The sequence below is a fragment of the Scatophagus argus genome, chromosome 7 (genome assembly GCF_020382885.2).
Source record: "Scatophagus argus isolate fScaArg1 chromosome 7, fScaArg1.pri, whole genome shotgun sequence".
In the NCBI taxonomy this organism is placed as follows: Eukaryota; Metazoa; Chordata; class Actinopteri; family Scatophagidae; genus Scatophagus; species Scatophagus argus.
This window is the reverse complement of record NC_058499.1, coordinates 13,552,944-13,573,933: the sequence shown is the minus strand read 5'-3', so window position 1 is coordinate 13,573,933 and position 20,990 is coordinate 13,552,944. Positions and strand designations below refer to the sequence as shown.

The 20,990-nt window shown below is 41.7% G+C and overlaps 2 protein-coding genes across 7 annotated transcripts in view; both read right to left on the bottom strand.

Annotated features, from left to right (window-relative positions):
- Positions 1-7,833, bottom strand: part of LOC124061309 (protein piccolo-like) — a 43,125-nt gene extending 35,292 nt beyond the window's left edge. For all 6 annotated transcript variants that reach the window (XM_046392977.1, XM_046392978.1, XM_046392980.1 and 3 more), the window contains exons 1-3: positions 6,962-7,833; positions 5,704-6,765; positions 4,259-5,287 (exon numbers count right to left, since the gene is read on the bottom strand). In XM_046392977.1, the coding sequence (XP_046248933.1) occupies positions 4,259-5,287; positions 5,704-6,765; positions 6,962-7,708 (2,838 nt within the window). In that variant the 5' untranslated portion in view covers positions 7,709-7,833. The remainder of the gene's footprint in view (positions 1-4,258; positions 5,288-5,703; positions 6,766-6,961) is intronic.
- LOC124061784 (protein piccolo-like) lies at positions 7,770-19,995 on the bottom strand. Its single transcript, XM_046394009.1, has 10 exons — positions 19,859-19,995; positions 16,878-18,129; positions 14,464-15,315; positions 12,620-13,438; positions 11,535-12,440; positions 10,379-11,350; positions 9,330-10,175; positions 8,349-9,173; positions 7,873-8,128; positions 7,770-7,783 (listed from the first exon to the last, which is right to left on the bottom strand). Exons 2-10 carry the CDS (start codon positions 17,871-17,873, stop codon positions 7,770-7,772), a joined length of 6,486 nt encoding a protein of 2,161 aa, XP_046249965.1. The 5' UTR covers positions 17,874-18,129; positions 19,859-19,995.
- Between the last annotated feature and the right edge of the window lie 995 nt (positions 19,996-20,990).

Sequence of the window (20,990 nt, the reverse complement as noted above, 5' to 3'; positions counted from 1 at the left end):
GCCTTGTTTATGATAACTTATTTAACCTGCTAAAGTGTCTCAGTCAACAAAAATACCTAATCCTATCACATTCCCCTCCAGTGCCAGTCACTGCCTCACAGCCACACAGTCTCAGAGCCATGCATCAGAGCCACAGGGTTTGGAAAGTTGCCATCATCCTTTTGTCTAATTAAATCTGTTTTATGAGTAACGAGCAAAAGCCCCAAGCAGAGAGCTGTGGGAGAGACTGCTCCCCACGATTAGCCTGTGAGCTGGATTACCAGAGTTTCACAATGACAGCAGTCAGAAAATTATGCTCTTGACACACAGGCGTTCTGCGTTAGGCTGGATATGCAGAGCTTCCTAAAGAATTGCCCAGTTCACGAAGCCATTCACATTCAGCACAAATTAGCTTCAAACACTGACTGACTTTTTAAAATAGATAAATATTTTATACTTTCATTGTAATTACACAAATTTGTTTAGTGGTATGCATACACTACATGCACATTTGGCACAATCCACCATGCATTATGAGTAACATACAAGGGAAACAAATCTTGTTCACCATCAACACTGGGGTATAACAGGCACGTGTTTCAACAAAGACATCAAATACAAAATTCAAATACATTAATATCTACTAATTCTTGCATTCTTGAGCTTGTATCATTCACACAAACACACACCTTCTTACAAGACACCAATCCCTGAGTATTCAAATGGTCCAGAAATTTGCAATGTATGAAAGCTAGACTGAAGGATTGGTCTTTATTGGCTGTGGACTACACCACTATTTCCCAGGTTCTAATCAGTTTTTCCCTGCCGTTGATACTGGATCTGGTAAGTTACTTATTGATTTTCTGGCAGATGCCTTTGGCACAGGCTGTAACTGGCTAATATACTTGGCTTTCAGCAGCCCCCACAGAGAAGAACTCCTCATAAATCAAGCCCTCTGATAATAGAGAATGTTGACCTACTAATCTGTAATAAGCAGAGTGCTTCATTCTAAAGACAAGGAAACACACCCCCTGCTTTTTGCAGTCTGTCAAATGGTGCATCTCCAAACTTCCCTTTGATGGCCATGGGGTGAAGAAAGGGGAGATGAGGTAGGGTGTGGCATAAATACAATAAGGATGCAAGACCTCTTAAGTGAGGTGTTACTAATTTTTTTCTGATGGAAAGCCACAGCAGGTAAATTAGAAACAACCTTCACAACCTTCCAACTACCTTCCAACTTCATACAGAGTAATATAATAATCTGTGCTGAAAATCAGCAAAGAACAGTAGCAGTTAATAACAGTGATTTCCTCGTTCATACTAGTATATGACTATTTCAAGAATTTTCTAACACAGCATAAAGTCCAATGCATACAACTACACAGTTTTAGCACCAGTAGCCTCATTGTACCCTCTGTGAAAAACTGAGTAAGACAGCAGCAAGCGGTCCCAGGTTTCTCTTCACAGTGACAATTTTAGCACTGTCACTAGGTGTTCCTCCTTATCATGGGACCAGCCGTCTGTGGATGTCTGGAAATGTGCTATGTGGAAACATATATATATAATATAATTTAACTAAGAGTATGGTCTAGACCTGCTCTAATTGGAAAGTGTCATGAGAAAACTTTTGTTGTGAATTGATGCTATAGAAATAAACTTTTTATTTAATTTAATATTCACCTAAACTTTGGGTTTAATGAAAAGTGACAGACAACATTAGATAGAGAATGCAGCTTGTCATAATTCAGTTTCTCATGGAAGCTTTGCACAATGTTTGTCAGTTGCTTTGATTTTCCTAGAAAAATAAACAGAAATAACTATTTTAAGCCAATGATATAGCCAGGTGGCAACATTTCAAAAAGAAGGGAAAGGAACTATCATTCACGCTGTCTTGTCTGCCTGTCTGTCACACATAAAGCTTTTGCTGGCAAAGCACAACACACGTGTGTCCTACTTATCAGACAACAGGCACTCCCAGGCTTTTGATGGTATCAGCTGAGGCAGAACAGGCAAAAGGAAAAATGGATAGACTTGCCGCAAGCACTCCTACAGTAGCCTCCTCTTCTTTCGAACCTCACAAGTCCTTTTCATATTTGAAAAGGAGACATTTCTGCTGTTCTACCAAAGAGCAATGCACATTCATGCTAGAGAAATGGCAGTCACAGCCCATTTGAATAAAGCAGGTCATGGGGCAGCAATAAGTATGGCGGCTCATAATATTCAGCTGTGTTAAGACCAAGCTATTTCTGTTTGCAAGAGGAATAAATCTATCTCGTACACACAGCAGTAATCATCCATACTTGTCCCTTCCCCCATCCAACCTCTGGCCTTAAGCTATTCCCCATCTCTGGTGTCCATGAAAAACGTGAGAAGTGTGAATTACGTAAGAGCACATCTCTTTCAGTGTTATTTCTCCATAATAATGTGCCATTACAACACAGTGTGTTGTAATCTTGAAAACCAAATAGAAGGCAGAACTAAAGAAAACCTTACATTAACTCAATGACAGACCCGATGATGGGTCTTGTTGTTTACTAAGAATACAAAATCATATTTCGTCTTTCATAAACAGTAGTTACTTCTACAAGCATAATTTAGTAAATGCATATGTTACATATTTGTCATGTTTTAATGTAGCCAACTTTTTCTCTGAGACTTTCAATATGAAAGCAACAGCATCAAAGATGTCCTTATGCAAAGCCTCCTGCAAAATGACTAACATGAATGGCGGAGTTCATTCACAAACTGAACACACATTTTAAATTCTTGCAGCACAGTGTTGTATCATTTGAACTCCTTCAACCTGAACACTGAAACAGCTGTGAGAGAAGACTGAAAAGTTTACCAAATCTGTCTAGATTGGTTTCACAAATCCCATTCACAAATTATTTGAGACAGTAATTGTTAATACCGTTAACAATACCGTAGCCAATAGCTGACCACCCTACCGGGAAATGTGAGTCCTTCAGAAACGAAAGTATTACTGCGCCAAACATATAGGACATGAAAAAGGCAAGGGTACACAACCTTGCTTTCTACAATGACTTGCATGTGTGGGTACATCACAAGCAGGTGCACACATGTATTGCTGCAACCCATATGAAATGAAGGGGAAATTGTTGAATTTCATGGAGCCACTGATCTGTGAGCAGATGGCATGAAAGGAAATGTCTGCTGTACTAATGTACTGCACAGTGTTGTGTTGGACTTAATCTGTTTCACCTCTGCTTATTGGCATATCACAGGGCTTTGCCATCTCAGATCTCTCAGGGGGGTGGGGGGTAGAGATTCCCTGGTCTGCTAGGGCAGCAGATCCCATCTCACTAATGCTGTTGCACAACCATCAATCACGTTAATACATTTCCAGTGCACCGGTCTGCTGAAGCACTCTTCTCATGAGTTGTTATGTAATAACTGGGGCCACTCCACAGGACGGAAAGTGGTCACCAAGTAGCCTGTGTTTCAGTAATTATTTTTATATTTTGTTTGAGAACCTCTCAACGTAGGTCAGTAATTCACATATGATACATTAATTAACAGCACAAAGACCTCTGTTGAAAGTCACAGTCAATATGCAATCTCTCCATACATTTTGACTGCTGTGGCACCACATAAAATACATCCTATTAAGTTCAACAACAGAAATAAAAGGCGATATGATAGTATAACAGGTTTTTCTTTTACCCTTTACCCTACACATTCCCCAAAGTAAAAAGATGCCTAAAAGTACTAAAAAAGAATTGTGTTGCTTTCACACTGCAGCCCAAAATAAGGTGTGCTTCACTCCCCACGAATTAACAAAAACTGCACAGAAGCAATTAATAATACAAAATAAAAAGTCATCTTCAATAAATGGAAACTATCAAATAAACCTTTTCATACAGTGTAAAACCATCACGTTTTTTACAAGCCCAGATGACAATGTAGAATGTCAACGCAAACAAAGTTAATTCTGACATGTATATTATGTATCACCTACTCATAATACAAAGAACAATGCTGTCCTTTACTTTTGACATGGAATCCAACAGCAGCAACAGAGTGATTTACTGACACTGAACATATTTAAATATCTAAAAGTGAAGGTGACATTAATGCAGAACAAAAGCAGTGGTGGGGGGTACTGTAGTATTTGTATTGCAGTACAGGACATACATACTGCAGTATCCTCCTTACAGTCCAGTAATGACTGTAATTCATAATTAATTTCAAAGTCAAACCGAAAACACTTCACAATTGATGTGAAAATGGCATGTTAATTGAAACGTACTGCACTTACCACTGCTGTATGAGGCATGGGGTTAAATCCACAAAGATTGCAGACAGTGTTCTCGCATTCAGTGCAGGTGTTGTAATTGGGAGGATCCTTGGAGCCCATGTTCAGTTCGACTTTACAGAGTGGGCAGGTTGACAGACTTGCTTTAGAAGCAACTTGGTTCACTTCCTTGGATTTTGGAGGCTCTGATGGAGCTTTCCCTACTTTGGCCAGTACCGATGACGCAGGACTGGCCTGATGAGATGACTCCAATAAAGGTGGTTTGCTCTCCTTTGCAGGTGACATCTTAGGAGAAACTTGAGGTGTAATTTTAGGAGAGACATCCACTGTAGCTGACATCTTACGAGGAGAGGGGGGTGTTTTAGGTTCATCTTGAACAGCAGAAGTTATCAATGTAGATGCAGAGCTGAAGATAGACGAACCGAAACCAAACATCTTCCCAGTCACAGACTCAGCAGACCTTGCAGCAGCAGGTTGGGTTTTAGGAACACCAAAGCCAAAGAATCCTCCTGATTCCTGTTTAGAAGGATGAGCTGGTTGTGGTGCGGATTTGGCAGCAGGGGTTACAGATTTTGAGAGCTGTTGTGGTGGTTTTCCCAGTCTGTTGTTAAGATCTGCCTTGACTTCTGGCTTTGTAGTTTCAGAAAGCTGTTCTTGTGGGGATTTTCCAACACGCTGCTGCTGGCCAGGAATGCCCTGGCCTTGTCCTTGTTCAGTATCTGAAAGGACCTGTGTCTTTTGCATAGAATCTCGTCGTGATGTGTCCTTATTTTGGACTGCAACTGGCAAAGCAGCCTCAACTTTGGGGGTTTCTTTTTTAGGTAGAGGTGCTTGAATTACCTCTTTTTTAACTGCTGAGGATTCTGTGGCTTTCTCCTTTTGGACTAATGTTGGCACATCTTTATGTTCAGTTCCAGGCGGCATAAAAACCTTGCTTTGGGTGTGCTGTGGTTTGACTACAGGATGTCCAGTGAGCTCAGATGTTCCTAGGGCTCTTTGCATCTGGCAGTTCAGACAAAGCCAGTCCTTTACCTGAAAAAAAAAAAGTACATTAGAGAATACAAATAATTGTTGGAAAACAAGCAATAAGACAATGTTTAGATAGATAAACTCTAGAGGACAAATGTAATACAAATTTTGAGTATATATTTACAAAAATCAATTAAGCTGTATTACCAAATTCACATTCAATTGGATTTATTTTTTACACAGCATCCTGCCTTTTATAAACAAGGCTCATAAATAGTGTTAAAGAAATATTTAAAATGTTAATTAAAATCAATTGACAAAAAAGTCCTGCGACCCTGATGGATAAGCAGTATAGAAAATGGATGGATGGATGACATAGTTTTTTTTATTGTATTCATTCATTTATTTATTTTACTTTCTTTAAAAGAATTTGACGTTCAGTTAAAAGAAAGACAACATTTGTAGGAATAGCAATTTACCTCTACCACATTTGGCATTGGATTAAATCCACATTGGTTACAGACTGTTGTCTTGCATTCTGTGCAGGTGTTGTAATTGGGAGGATCCTCAGAGCCCATGTTCAGCTCTACTTTACAGAGTGGACAGACGGACCGATCTACTTTTGGAGCACCTTGGGTGTTTGTTGATGCCTCGGGGGGCTCTGATGGAACTTTGTCTACTTTGGCTTGTACTGCTGAAGGAGTTCTTTCCTGCTGTGGTTTCTCTGGACTTTTCCCCTTAGTTTTCTGAACAGCATGTGCCTTGGTGTCCTTTGCAGGTAATGCTTTAGGAGAGGCTGGCGGTGTAGTTTTAGGTAAGACATTTCCTGTAGTGGACATCTTACGTGGAGTTGGTGGTGTAGTCTTAGGTTCATCCTGGACAGCTGCAGTTATCAAAGTAGAGGCAGAGCTTAAGAAAGATGATCCAAAGCCAAACATCTTTCCAGTCACTGACCCACCTGACTGTGCAGTAGGCTGTGTTTTAGGACCAGCAAACCCAAAGAAGCCTCCTGACTCCTGTTTTTCAGGTTGAGATGCAGGTGGTACAGATTTGGCTGGTGCGGTACCAGATTTTTGTGGTTGCTGTCGGGGAGTTTTTCCTGCTTCCTGATCAGGTGAGGGAGCAGACTTAGCACTAGAAGTCACGGCTTTTGGTAGCTGTTGCTGGAGTGTACTAAGTGGTTCCTTGGGTGTCTCTCCAGAAAGCATTTGTGAAGCTGGCGAAACTTCAATTTTAGAAATAGTGGGTGGAACTGTCTTGTCAACCAATGAAGCAGCTGCAAGGCTTACTTTCTTTGTTGGTGTACCAGGGGTTGGGTTTTCAGTTTCTTTGGCTGTTGGAATATTAACAAGCTCATTTTTGGATAAGACCAGTTTAGGGATGTCTTCCTCAGAAGCTAACATAGGGGTCTCTGTCTTGTGTGCAGTAGCAGGGACATCTTTGCTTGGTGAAGGTTGGGATTTTATCATAGGAAGGCCGGGAGGTTCAGAAGCTCCAAGTGCTCTCTGCATCTGGCAGTTGAGACAAAGCCATTCCTTTGCCTGAAAAACAAACACAAAACACTTCTAACATTCTCTGCATGTTTTAATAACAAACTCACAAAACAGCACTTTGAGATATTGGTTCAAAAATGTTTGTTGTTTAACCATGGAAATTCAATTTACAGTAAAATATTTGCATTCATCAAATTGCTGACCAAAATGCTGAATGACAAAATGTATTTAGTTATTTAATTACCTCTTTTAGACTTGGCATAGGACTAAATCCACACTTGTTGCAAACAATGTTTTTGCATTCAGTGCAGGTATTGTAGTTGGGGTGATCTTTGGAGCCAATGTTAAGTTCTGCCTTACACAGTGGACAAGTAGACTGGCCCAGTTTGGAAGTAGCTTGGGAGGCTTCTGGTTTTGCAGGCTCTGTTGGACCCAGATCGACTTTGGCCTGTCCAGAAGAAAGATTCTTGGTCTGCTGGGGTTGGCCATGTATATTTTCAAGTTGTGATTTCTGAGCACCAAGTGGTTTTGTCTCCCTTGCCAAAGTCATCTTCAGAGAAACTGGGGGACTGGAGTTCTTGTCAGAGACTTGTGCTGGAGCAGACATTTTACGTGAACTTGGTGGTGTTGTGCGGGACTCCTGAACTGCAGATGTTATCAAGGTGGATGCTGAGCTGAAGACAGATGACCCAAATCCAAGCATCTTCCCAGTCACTGCTTCAGTTGTTTTTGAAGCAGCATGCTGAGATTTAGGACTACCAAGACTGGGGAAAAATGAGGTTTCTTGATTTGCTGGCTGTGCTGCTGGAGAAGCAGATTTGGCAAGTGGTTTTTCAACAGGGTTTGATTCTTTGTTAAGGGTTTTCTGGGGCTGTAATTCACCAGTAGATTTGACTGGTTGATCAGCTACCTTTTCAACTATTCCAATTTTCTCCTCTTTCTTTTCTGATACTTCTTTATTTGCAAGAGAACTTGGTGGCGTGATTTCCATTTTCTTCTTGTGAGAAGTTTCAGTATCGTTGTTGACAGAAGAAACACTAGCCGGCAGTGGTTTATTGAGGTCTGTCTCTTTGGTGGAAGATACGGTAGAGGTTGGAATCTCTTTGGTAGCTGGTAAAACAGTTTTCTTCTGTTTTGTTGGGGTTGAAATAGCACCTGGGGTTTCTTCTGCATGCAGTGAGGTGTCTTCTTCTTTCTTTTGTGGTGCACCTGCTGTTGGACTGTCCCTCTGATTTTTGTCTGGCACTTCTGCTTTGTTTGTGGAAATAATGCCTTTCTTTTGATTGACAGCACTAGCAGGTGTGGACACTTTGTTGGGTGATGCTTGGGATTTCATCAGTGGAGGCTCTACAGATTCAGACGCTGTGAGAGCTCTTTGCATTTGACAAGTCAGACACAACCACTCCTTCATCTGTGGGGGAAACCACATTATTTTTAGTTGGTTAAACATTAAACCAATTATAAATAACACGGCAGTATGGAACAACAAATATCAGTTATGTATTTCTGTATTTTAGACAATTTTTATACTGGCAATATACATTTTGAGCATAAAATATAGCAAGTGCAGAAATGTAGATAATGAATAGAATATACACCATTTGCACACATCTTGAGTGAATCTCACTTACTTCTGAGACATTCGGTATAGGGTTAAATCCACACTGGTTACAAACAGTTTTCTTGCATTCAGTGCAAGTATTGTAATTAGGGGTATCCTTGGATCCCACGTTGAGTTCAACCTTGCAGAGTGGACAAATGGACTGAATTGGTTTGCCTACAGCATGGGAGACTACTGTAGCCTTTTGAGGCTCTGATGGAGCTTTGTACACTTTGGCCTGCACCAGTGGAGGTGTCTTGGTCTGCTGGGGTTGTTCTGGCTTCTTCTCCTGGTCTTTGTTCTGGGCAGCAGAGGATTTGATTTCTTTTGCTGGGGACATCTTAGGAGAAACTGGCGGTGTAGTTTTGGGTTGGTCCTGAACAACTGAGGTAATCAAAGTAGACGCAGAACCAAAGATGGAAGAACCAAAGCCAAACATTTTCCCAGGCACTGGATTTGTAGTATCGGGTTGAGTTTTACTACTGCCAAAACCAAAGAAGCCTCCTCCCTCTTGCTTTGTTTTTGCATTACTCTGCTTATGTTCAGTTTGCCTTGTTTCATCTGGTGTTTTGCTTTGATCTTGTGTTTTCTGGGGCTCTTGTGGCCTTTTCTGTAATGGAAGTGGGCTGGACTGTTTCTGACCATCTGGCTTGTTTGCAGTCTCAGTTGTCACTGGCCCTGCTGTTACAGAAAGTTTTCTCTGAGGTGAGTGTGGGGCAGATGACTGAGCTGGATTTATAGTGTCTTTCTTTTGAGGTTTTGCAGGTAACTGAGAGTGGACAGAAGTGACTCCTGAGGGTTCTGACACTCCAAGAGCCCGTTGCATCTGACAGGTGAGACACAACCACTCCATCAACTAAAAGACAGAAAAAAGGGTTAAGTTATAAATTGCTAGGTAATCAATACATAAAAACTCAGCGTTTTATATTTATGTAAGGCAGCAAGCTGTTATAATTCAACAGCTGCTATAAATCTAGTAATAGAGACTAAATAGGAATTTCTTCAGCCTTACCACTGTTTCATTTGGCATAGGGTTAAATCCACACTGGTTACAGACAGTGTTCTTGCATTCAGTGCAGGTATTGTAGTTAGGGGGATCCTTGGAACCCATGTTGAGTTCGACCTTACAGAGTGGACAGGTAGACTGGCCTAGATTGACATCTACTTGGGAAGGTGCTGTAGTTTTTGGAGGCTCTGACTGAGCTTTGTCCAATTTGGCCTGTCCTGATGCAGTTGTCTTGGTCATCTGGGATGGCTCTATTTTTTTCTGCAGATCCAGCTTCTCGGCACCAGGAGACTTGATCTCTTTTGCAGGAGACATCTTGGGAGAAACTGGTGGAGTAGTTTTGGGCTGGTCCTGAACAGCTGATGTTATCAAAGTAGATGCAGAACTGAAGATGGAAGAGCTTAAGCCAAACATCTTCCCAGTCACCGACTCTGCTGGCTTTGTAGGTTGAGATTTAGGACCACCAAAGCCGAAGAACCCCAGTGATTCTTGCTGTGTAGCTGTAGTGCCATCACTCCGTTTATATCCAGGTTGGCTTGCCTGCTCTGGTGGCTTCTTTAGAATAAGATCTTGTGATGCAGTAGTAGCTTCAGGTTTGCCTGACTGTACTATTGGTGTAGACTGCTTTCTCTGTGGTGAGACTGGTTCTGAGGTCTCCTTCTTTTGTACAGCAGAACCTGGACTATATTTCTTTTGAGGTGTAATTGAGTTGAAAGTATCTTTCAACTGGACTGCAGCAGGAGATGGAACCTTACTGGGTGATGTTCGGGACTTCACTGTGGAAGGCTCTAGGGGCCCAGTTGCTGCAGTTGCTCTTTTCATCTGACAGGTAAGACACAGCCACTCCTTTACCTAACATGCAACAGACATTTGGTTATATACTGCTTTAGAATTGTGTAATTCACGAAAACCTAGATATTTAGAGAAACAAACTCCTTAAAACTGCACAACAGGTCAGTAAGGGTCACAGATCAATGATCAGATACAATTTTAAATATACTGTAAAATGCAATTCTTTTGTTGGCGTAGGTGATGTTTTTGTATCCTTTACTTACCTCTCCTGTTGGCATTGGGTTAAATCCACATTGGTTGCAGACAGTTGTCTTGCACTCAGTACAGGTGTTGTAATTTGAAGGATCCTTGGAGCCAAAATTAAGCTCAGCCTTACAGAGTGGACAGGAGGCTTCATCTGCATTGAATGATACTGATGCCATCTGTGGAGACTGTGAAGGAACGTTGTCATTTTTACTCTGATCGGATTCCTTGGGTTTCATTTTTTGCTCTGGCTCCTGAGTTAGACTTTTAGGCTCTCTTGCTGGTGACATTTTGGGAGAAACAGTTGGTGTGCTTTTCGGAGAAAGTTTGGGTACAGCAGCCTTCTTGGGAGAGACTTGTGCTGGTGCAGACATTTTACGAGAGCTTGGTGGTGTGGTCCGTGATTCTTCCTGAACAGCAGATGATATCAACGTGGATGCTGAGCTAAAAATGGAGGAACCAAAGCCAAACATCTTCCCAGTCACTGACTCTGTTGTTTTTGAAGTATCAGGTTTTGTTTTAGGACCACTCCAGGCAAACACGTTTCCTGACTCCTGCTGTGTATCTTGGGTGACCTTAATCTGTTCTGGTTGACTTGCCTGGACAGCTGGTCCCTGAGAACCTGATTTCCCCACAATATCTAAAGGAGTTTTCTGGACAGGATTTAGGCTAACCTGTGTGTCACTTTGTGATCCTTTAGCTGCCTTAGTTTCCTGTGTCAATGCTATTGAATCTGTCTTCTGAGGAGTACCTGGTGTGGAACTTCTCTTCTTTTGAAGTGTATCTGCCAGTTGAGTCTCCATCTTTAGAGGTGTCTCAGATTTCAATTCCTTCTTTAAAGTTTCAATTTGATTAGCAGCTGTTATTTTTTGATTTACAGCAGATGGAGAAATTTTTTCAACTGCTTTATGAGTTTTCATAGGTGGTTCTGTGGCCTGAGATGCACTAAGAGCTCTCTGCATCTGACAGTTCAGACATAACCATTCTTTTACCTGCAAAAAGAAAACAAGTCAAAGGAAAATATATAACATTTCTACCACCTACATGCACTCACTTCACCATGTCAAAATAATGTGTATTATTGTTTAATTATGAGGTGTCATTTTGCTTCATAAAATTATTTTATGTATTTTATTTTAAATTCAAAATAAATTTTTGTGAGTGACGAATTCTTACCTCTGACACATTTGGCGATGGATTAAATCCGCATTGGTTACAGACAGTGTTCTTGCATTCAGTGCAGTTGTTGTAATTGGGAGGTTCCCTGGAGCCAAAGTTCAGTTCCACCTTACAGAGTGGACATGTAGATTGGTCTGCCTTGGGAACAGCTGGGGAAGCAACTGCATCCTTTGAAGGCTCTGATGGAGCTATTTCTACTTTATGCAGCAATGTAGAGTTCTTGGTCTTTTGGACTTGTTCTAGTTTCTTCTCCTGCTGTCCTCTCTGAGCAAGAGGTGATCTGGTTGCCTTTGTGCCTGGAATCTTGGGAGAAACTGGTGGTGTCTTTTTAGAATCATCTTGGACAGCTGAGTTTATTAAAGTGGATGCAGAACTGAGGATGGAGGAACCAAAGCCAAACATTTTTCCACCCACTGATTCAGCAGGTTTTGCAGAATCATGTTGAGGTTTAGGACCACCAAATCCAAAGAACCCTACGGATTCTTCTTGTGTAGATGAGGTAGTATGACTCTGCTTATGCCCACTTTCAGTTGTCTGGTCTGATGGTTTCTGAGGACTTATCTTCTGGCCCTCCTGTAAAGTCTTCTGTCCAAGAGCTGGGCTGACCTGTTTCTGAATTTCTGGTCCTTTCGCAACTTCAGCCTTTGCTGGCTGCTCTGCTGCTGTTGGTGGTTTCCTCTGAGGGGATCTTGGTGTAGAGGGTCCTGCTATTTTAGATTCAGTAATTGTTGGAATATCTTTCTTTTGAGATTTATCTTGTTGTGGAGTTTCCTTATTTAGGACATTGACAGGGGCAGTGACTTTATTTGGTGAAGCCTGGAGTTTCATCATGGGAGTTCCTGGAGGCTCAGATGCTCCTAGTGCTCTCTGCATCTGGCAGTTGAGACATAACCACTCCTTCACCTATGTTAACAATGTTAGCAAAGACTTAATGAGTAAAATTGAAATCATTGTTGTACAACTGTACAATGGAATGTATTTTATTTCTAAGAAATAATTTACATTCTTAATGAAAAAGACATGATGTAACAATCATTTTTCAAGTAACTTTTTTACAATCTACATTGCTCTTATTATCTTACCTCCTTAACATTTGGCGTAGGGTTAAATCCACATTGGTTACAGACAGTGTTTTTGCACACTGTACAGGTGTTGTAGTTGGGAGGATATTTAGAGCCCACATTGAGTTCCAGTTTACAGAGAGGACATGTAGACTGGCCTGCTTTGGAAATGACTGGGAAAACTGATGTTTTCATTGGTTGTTCTGATGAAGGTTTGTCTGCTCTCGGTTGTGCTGAAGGACCCTTGGTCTGCTGTTCTGGTTTCTTCTCCTGTTGTGGATTCTTGGCAGAGGGGGATTTAGAATCCTTTGCAATGAGCATTTTGGGAGAAACCGGTGGTGTAGTTTTGGGCTCATCTTGAATAGATGAGGAAATCAAAGTGGATGCAGAACTGAAGATGGAGGAACCAAAACCAAACATCTTCCCAGTCACTGACTCCGCAGGCTTTACAGCATCGATCTGATTTTTAGGACTGCCAAAACCAAAGAACCCTCCTGCCTCTTCATTTTTAGGTGCAGTGGCTTTTCCCTGCTTTTGTACAGTTTGGTCTGTCTGGTCTGGATGGTTCTGAGGACCTGTCTTCCGGATCTCTTGTGTTTTATGAGCTGGGGTGGCCTGTTTATAACTTTCTGGTCCTTTAGCAGCTTCAGCCTTGTCTGGTTGTACAGCTGATGCAGACACTTTCCTCTGGGGAGAGCCTGGTGCAGAAGTCTTTTGTGGCGGAGGCTGTGGTGGAGTAGTTTTTTTAAATGATGAATTGGCCAAAGATGTATCTTTCTGATTTCCAGTATCACCAGTAGCTTGTTTCACCTGGCAGGTCAGACAAAGCCACTTCTTTCCCTGAAAAAAAAAACAAAACAAAACACATCAAGTAAACAAAATGTACATGTAAATTATAATGAAAAAACTAATACAAAGAATCATTAAATATAGTAATCTTGATAAGATGTGTGATGTGAGAAACACGCAACCCAATTCAGTCTCTATTTATATCTGTGCTAAGTATTTACCACTGTACTTAATACAATTGCATGTCAGACGGTTTTATTTGATTAAGTTCATTCAAAGTTTAATTTTATTAACTGATTCTATCATCACAAAAGTGTAAAAGTAAACCAATAAAAACAAGAGGTGACAGTACAGTACTGTCTCAGTGTTTGCAAAATGCATTGATTGATTTCTGCTTCCTGATTTTGGCTCACCTCTGTTTAAGCCAATAGTTTAAGCAATATCCCAAGATCAAGCAGCCTTGGACTGTCCTTGGCAAAGTAGCCTACTAACTGTGTATTAAATTACAGAGTCAAGTGTCAAGTCCTTTGTACTTCAGATAGCCTCAAAGATGCCTTGCCCATTTACCGTGAGTGGTATTCCCTATGTGTGTGCGTGTGGTGGCTTGTATGTGTATGTGCATGTGTTTTCGAAAATACAGTCTTGAAAGTAACCAACTTATCTCTGTCAACAACATTTAACACGGTGTGATCAGTCAACAAAAAGCTAATAAATTTTCAATAATAGTTAAATTTTCTTTCAATTCTACATGAAACATACAATAACTTGATAACTGTAACCTTATTTCCTCAAATAAAATGTAAATCTTAGCACTTTTTACTTCAAAAAGGCATAAATTTAAAAGGAAATACATTCCAAGAACTGGATGCTGTAACAGGTCATAAAATTTAATGAGAAGAAAATGTTTCTAAAACATGCCTTAAAGTTATTGTGATTAAGTGATTGTTTGTCATTTATTCATGTAACTGACATATACCATTCGGAAACTAGACTCCAAACAATTAAAGGCAAAAAAATAAAATTCTTTTTTTTTTTTCCTCTGTTAGTTCATTTGATCAATTTTATGTGTGTTTTACCTCTTTAACATTTGGCATGGGGTTAAATCCACATTGGTTGCACACAGTGCTTTTGCATTCAGTGCAGGTGTTGTAGTTGGGAGGATCCTTTGAGCCCATGTTGAGCACCGTCTTACAGAGTGGGCAAGAAGATTGGCCTGCTTTAGGAACACTGTGGGAGGTTGCTGCTGTTTTTGGAGTCTCTGAAGGAGCTTTGTCCTCTTTCGTCTGTCCTGCTGGTTGAGCCTTTGCCTGCTGAGGTTGCTCTTGTTTCTTGTCTTGGTCTGACTTTTGGACAGCTGTTGGTTTGTGCTCCCTTGTAGACTGCATTTTGGGAGAAACTGGTGGTGTGGTATTAGGCTCATCCTGAACAGCTGAGGCTATCAAATTAGATGCAGAACTGAAAATGGAGGATCCAAACCCAAACATCTTCCCAGTCACTGACTCTTCAGACTTTCCAGCTTCAGTTTTGGCACCACCAAAGCCAAATAAACCTCCAGACTCCTGTTGGGGAGCTAGGGTGGCACTGCTTTGCTTCCGTCCAGTTTGACTGGTCTGGTCTGGTTTATGAGATCCTGATGTTCTTTGGGTGTCAGGCGTCATTTTCTGAAAAGACGCAGGGATGGCCTGCTTTTGACTCTCTGGTTGTTTCACAGCCTCACCCTTGGCTGGCACTTTTGCCGATTTAGGCTGCGTTTTCTGAGGCGAACCTGGGGCTGATATCTCTTTTTTGACAGGTGCAGCAGGAGATTGTGTCCGGTTTTGAGTAGCAGAAAGTTTGTTGGGTGTGGGCTTTTTCATGGAAGGTCCCGGTGCTTCAGCAGTTCCTTGAGCCCTCTGTATCTGGCAGGTGAGACAAAGCCACTCTCGCCCCTGTCAAAAAATAAAATAATAAATAAAAAATACATTTTGACAATAATGAAACATTAGAAGTTGAATATACTGTATCACACTGCCTCTGATACTACCACTAGATACGAGAACACCATCTCAGACTAAAACAAATGTGCCTGTCATTTACTCAAAAAAACTGCAGAAAAAAAGAGAGCTAAAAGGTATCTGAATACACACTGCTCAAAAAAAATAGGCAGCGCTGATCAAATATGACTCCAGAATTTGTTACTATTTCATGCTTAAAATGTTTTCAGAACCATAAATGTATATTGTTTAGCTCTAAAATAAGAGTTTATGACAAGTGATCTGCCATTTTGTGCTTTGTACTGGATGTTCACTAAACTCAGATTGAAGTGTAAAATTTGCAGTGTTGATCAAACATGAATTAATATTTTGTTACAACACTGCATATTTCTTGCTTAGAACGTTTTGAGAATAATATTTTAATGTACTGTTCAGCTTAAACACAAGAAAATTCATTACCAGGCCTCACACATGTGAGGACAGAGTGCAACTCACATGCACTATCATGCACACTCACACGCACTAATACACATTGCCATCCAGGCTACCCAAACAAATAACAGAGAAGCAACAGAGAGATTACAACAGAGGCAGTGTGATGTCATTCTCTGTTCACAACATCATTACTCCACTATATCTTTACATAGTACATAGCTACTGGCTGCTATTAATGTTCAAATCTATATCTATATATATATATATAAAAACATACATTTTATACAATAAAAAACAGATAGAAAAATATAAGTGGCAACACAAATAACTTTAATTTAGTTATGCTCATAAAGATTAATTCTTTATTAATTGTCTCATGCATTGGCCATGTGTCTATGGGGGTATCTGTATGCAGTTAATCTTGTATACTACCAAACCCATCAGCCTAACAGTGTTTGTTCATAGTCTACTATTTTTTTAACACATTTTGACTGTATGCGTCATGACTTCTTTTGATTAAAGCGATTCACAGTTTTTGCATCTATATCAATGACTGCTTGTTTTATTCCTTTACTAATTGCGAAGTCCTGACTTCTCGTAACAGGCCAGTATGGGGCCGCAAGTGATCAACAACTGCTTCAGTTTGAAACTAGTTATTACTAGGGTCAACGTGCAGTAGCCGTACATTTAGTGTTGGTGAATTCTTTTGTTGCAGTCTTGAAACTGACATTTTGTCATGCATGTTTTGAAATTTGTATACTCTTTTCCCTTCGTGCCACTATTTTCATGCATACACACCAGACGCACAGCCTGCCCTGCACCACCTGTTTCTCACCCACATACTCCCAGACACACCTGGCGGGGATCTGCACTTTTCTGAGCACACCCTTCTAGTTTTGTCATCATTCATGATATTAAAATCACACTGATGTGATTGCACTGAATGATGAAAGAATTTTCAGTCGTCAATAAAATATGAAATTCATAGCAAAAAGGTAATACATTTAAAGGCATAAAATACTTGCATGTAGGAAAAATATAACAGAAATGATACAAAACTAAAATACTAAGCCACCACTTACGTCAGAGTCTGGAGGGCTGAAGCCACACAAGCTGCACACTTCAGTTTTACACTGTGTGCATGTTTTATAGTTAGGTGGTTCCTTTGTGTTCATATTAAGTTCTGTTGTCTTACACACTGGGCAAAGTGGCTTAATTACTGCTTTTGACTGAGATCCAGCTTTGGTTGCTACCGGCGAGGAAGACCCTGCCTGGGTCGGGCCAGATGTACCAGGTCCCTTAGGACCTTGCTGCTGAGGCCCAGGCTTATCAGAGGACTGCTGTTGGGGTGTAGTCCTGAGGCCTTGCTGTTGCTGTCCTGCCTTAGATGAGCCCTGTTGTTGCTGTGAAAGTTTAGGAGAGCCCTGTAGTTGATGACCAACTTTTGGTGACGCCTGCTGTTGTTGTCCTGCTTTAGGAGACCCTTGCTCTGAGACAGTTTTTTGCGACCCAACCTTTGTGGCCTCTTGCAACCCATACTTTGCAGGTTCTTGTGGTTGTGCACTAGTCTTAACAGGTCCTTGTTTTTGCATCCCTGTCTTAGGCGAAACCTGTTGTTGTGATGCCTTTGGGGACTCGGGTTGTGCTCCACTTTTAGTCAGAATCTGTTGTTGAGCTCCAGGCTTAGGTGAACCTTGAGTTTGGATTTTTTGTGGCTCTCCTCTGAGTTGGTCTTCTGGCTGTGTCCCTGCCTTTGGAGTAGCTTGTTGCCCACCAGGCTTTTTTAGAGGTGCAGCCTGTCCATTCCCTTGCAGTTGTGGCGATCCTTGTTTAGGAAGAGGCTGGCTGTTTTGCATAGGGGGGCCCTGGGCTGATTTCTGTGGTCCCTGTGGCTGTTGAGGGCCTTTACCTGGACCTGCTCCTGGCTGCTGCTCTCCAGGTGTCTTCACCCCCTGCTGGGAAGGTGCTTTCTGAGCTTGATTCCCCTTCCCATCATCTCCAAATAAACCAAACTTATTCACAGCAGAGGACACAGCATTGAGGGGGTTGGCCCCACTGAGGAATTTGGAGGAGAACATAGTGGGGTCTTCCTCCTGCCCCTCCTCTTCCTCCTCCTCCTCCTCGTCCTCGTCCTCCTCGCAGGAGCTGGAATCTACAGGACTATCAGAGTCAGAGCAGGAGCTATTTCCTCTCTGTCCTGACTCTCCTGCAGAGGCCTGAGGGGGGGCTGGGCCCAGAACTGTGGGGAGGGCATCTACAGCCCCACTGCTGCTGCTGCTGCTGCTGCTGCTGCTCCCTGGGCTCTCCTCTGCCTCGGCATCAACATCAGACTTCCTAAATGCGTGAGAAACAGACAACAGAGGAAGTGTGAGATGACAGGGAACATGAGGAGAAGGAGCGATAATGAAAGAGAGTGTGAGAATTTGAGAACCAAATTTACAGTACTGTCTGAGCCAACATGTCTGATAAACAAAACCTGCTGCAACAACATACAGCAAAGTATAACGGATGCAGAGGAAACCTAATATCATTCAGCCATTGATTCACTGTCCGAGAAGGGTTTTGGATCCTCATTTTACACATTGAGACAGATTTGTTTTCAAGTAACAATATAGAGACAAAAGTATTGGGATGGGGCTGTCTTTCAGGATTTGGGCACAGCCTAATCTCACAAATGCTATACTGCATGAATGGGCAAAATTTCCTACATAAATACTCCACAATCTTGTGAAAAGCCTTCCCAGAAGAGTGAAAGCTGTTGTAGCTGCAAAGCTGTCTATGTATGAGAATGCGATGTCATTAAAGTCCCTGTTGGTGTAATGGTCAGTTGCCTCAACACTTTTGTCTATGTAGTGTATCTCTACTAACTCCCCTTAAAGAGTGTGTTAATGAGTGTAATGTTCACATTTTACAACACAGGAATTTACATTTGAATACACTGTATGTGTGTGGGTGGGGGGGAACTACGTCTGTGACATCCCACAGTGCTTGACCAATGAAATTTACTTATATCGCAGCTGAAACGATTATCATTTGCATAGCAGTCGCCTCTTTACAGAGAAAGCCTTTAATGACTCACTTTGATTTACTCGGCCGACTGTTGCTTCCAGGACTATGGACAGGGTCAGAGCCGCTCTGTTGATCACAGCATATACAAACCACAAAGATCCCTTTCAGCCAGCAATACAATACCAGAGCAGTGTGCAACACCTCACTCAACAGACCCGACTACAATCAAATGACCATCCAAGGTGGACTCACAGGTCAAGATTATTAATATTTTGTGCCACCGTAAAGAATTTGGCTTTCTATGCTAATCGCCTCCTCTGATTTTTCCTCATTCATCACCCACATAGCAAGATTGTCGGGGAGTGAGAAATCTCATGCAGGACATGTTTTACAGCAACAAGACGAGTAAACACAAGACATCTAGTGCTCTCTCTGGAGAAACTGCAGGCACATCCGGGTAGGGGCCCATCAAATAATGCCTGGGAAGTGAAGCTGATACTTCCCTCTACAAAATCATCTCCAAGGGCAGCATTTGTCTGTCTGTATATACAGCCTAGATGTAACTGCTAGATTTAGCGTTTACTACGCTCAGCCCACAGGCAGCAGTGGTTCACCAGAGGCGGTTAAGAGGATCTTCTGTATGCACAGTGTTTTATCGTGATGAAAAGCAGCATGCATTACGCCCGACACTCTAAACCCCATAACATGTTAGTCCGCAGAGGGTAAGAGGTGATGACAGCTCTGTGCGCACGGGTGAGCGGAGAGAAAAAAAAAAAGATAAACTAAAAAAACACACAAAAATTATCGCCCACTACTTGTGTGCCCTTGACCAGGACCCTGTTAAGATTTCGGAACAGCCTAAATGTTGAACAATCCCTAAATCTACGAGGAACCCCAGCAAAAACCCTGTCATGTCCCGAAATACCATCTGTTTTCCGCTCCGTGTCCCCCGATTCATCTCCTCCCATCCTGCAGCCGAGCATCCTTCACCCTCCACGGTCACAATGTCAAACACTGAAGCGCGGTTTTCCTGTTAAACGGAAGGAAATTGTACCTTAATCAACGGCAGATCTGCGTCCCTGTCCTCACCCAAACCTCCTCGGATATCCCCTGTCCGTGTCTGTCTGATCGCCGAGGGATGGAGGGCACAGGGCAGCAGATAGAGAGCGATCAGCATCCACTCCGCCTCCTACTCCAGTGCGCAGGCGCCGCATTTGACAGATGATCACAATATATATCATGCACGGAAATTGAAATTAAAGGGGAAAGGCCGATTTATTTCCCCGGAGTCACGTGTAATCAGCGGCGAAGACCTTAAGATTTACCCTTCTGCGTGAGATGTTGTACGTTTTTCTCAGCGACCGTTGACATATCTGAAATGTCATTGTAGCCATCATGATTAGTACAGATAGATAATGTGATTTAACCGCAAATGCAACTAGCCATGAGGGCGATATCAGACGCATTCAGTTCACTTTGAACTCCATTTCTCCTAAATAACGTCGGTCTGTACATCCAGACCTGCTACATCATGCACAATATGTTAGATAAAATCCACACAGCTTCAAGTTACAGACTTCATTCAGTATGTTTGCAAAGATCAATGTCTGAGCATTAACTGCATGTTACTCTGCTTAGCTTAGTCCACATGCTGGACTTCCTTCATTGCGAATTCTTCCAACGAGCATATGTCATTTATGCATTTTTTTTCTTGGACTAGAATCTAAGGTTGTTGTTTTGGTTACATTTTAGTTTAAAGAAAACTTAATGGAGATGTATGTAGTAAGAACTGAACACCCACAGGCCCAAAGCACCTCTTCAGTCTATGTAACCTCACTCTTCTTACCCCGCTGGCCTTCTTATTCTGACATTTCTCGCAAAAGAGGTTTTTTTTCTACAGAGCAGAATTGATGAAAATAGACAATCTGGGCAATCTTATCCTGTGCTGCCATCAGAGTGAAAAAAAAACTTCCTGGCTTTCTTCCTTTTCCTTCCCTTTCCCTTTTTCCTTTTTGAAGGTGCTGCATAGACATGCTGAGACTGCTGTGCAAACCTGACCATGATCCTTGAAAAGGAAATCCTCAAAAATTCTGTTAAAAAACTCATACAATGTAAATAGCTCAATATATGCCCCTGGGGTGTTAAACTAAAGCATTTACTGACTACACTTCCTGTGAATTGGTTTA

Excerpts from the sequence above, each read along its gene's own strand:
- LOC124061784 (XM_046394009.1), bottom strand. The coding sequence starts at position 17,873 with ATGTTCTCCTCCAAATTCCTCAGTGGGGCCAACCCCCTCAATGCTGTG. Across the intron at positions 10,176-10,378 it reads ACCCAATGCCAACAGGAGAG|GTAAAGGAGTGGCTGTGTCT; the intron begins GTAAGTAAAGGA and ends GTTGCATGTTAG. Across the intron at positions 9,174-9,329 it reads CTATGCCAAATGAAACAGTG|TTGATGGAGTGGTTGTGTCT; the intron begins GTAAGGCTGAAG and ends TCTGTCTTTTAG.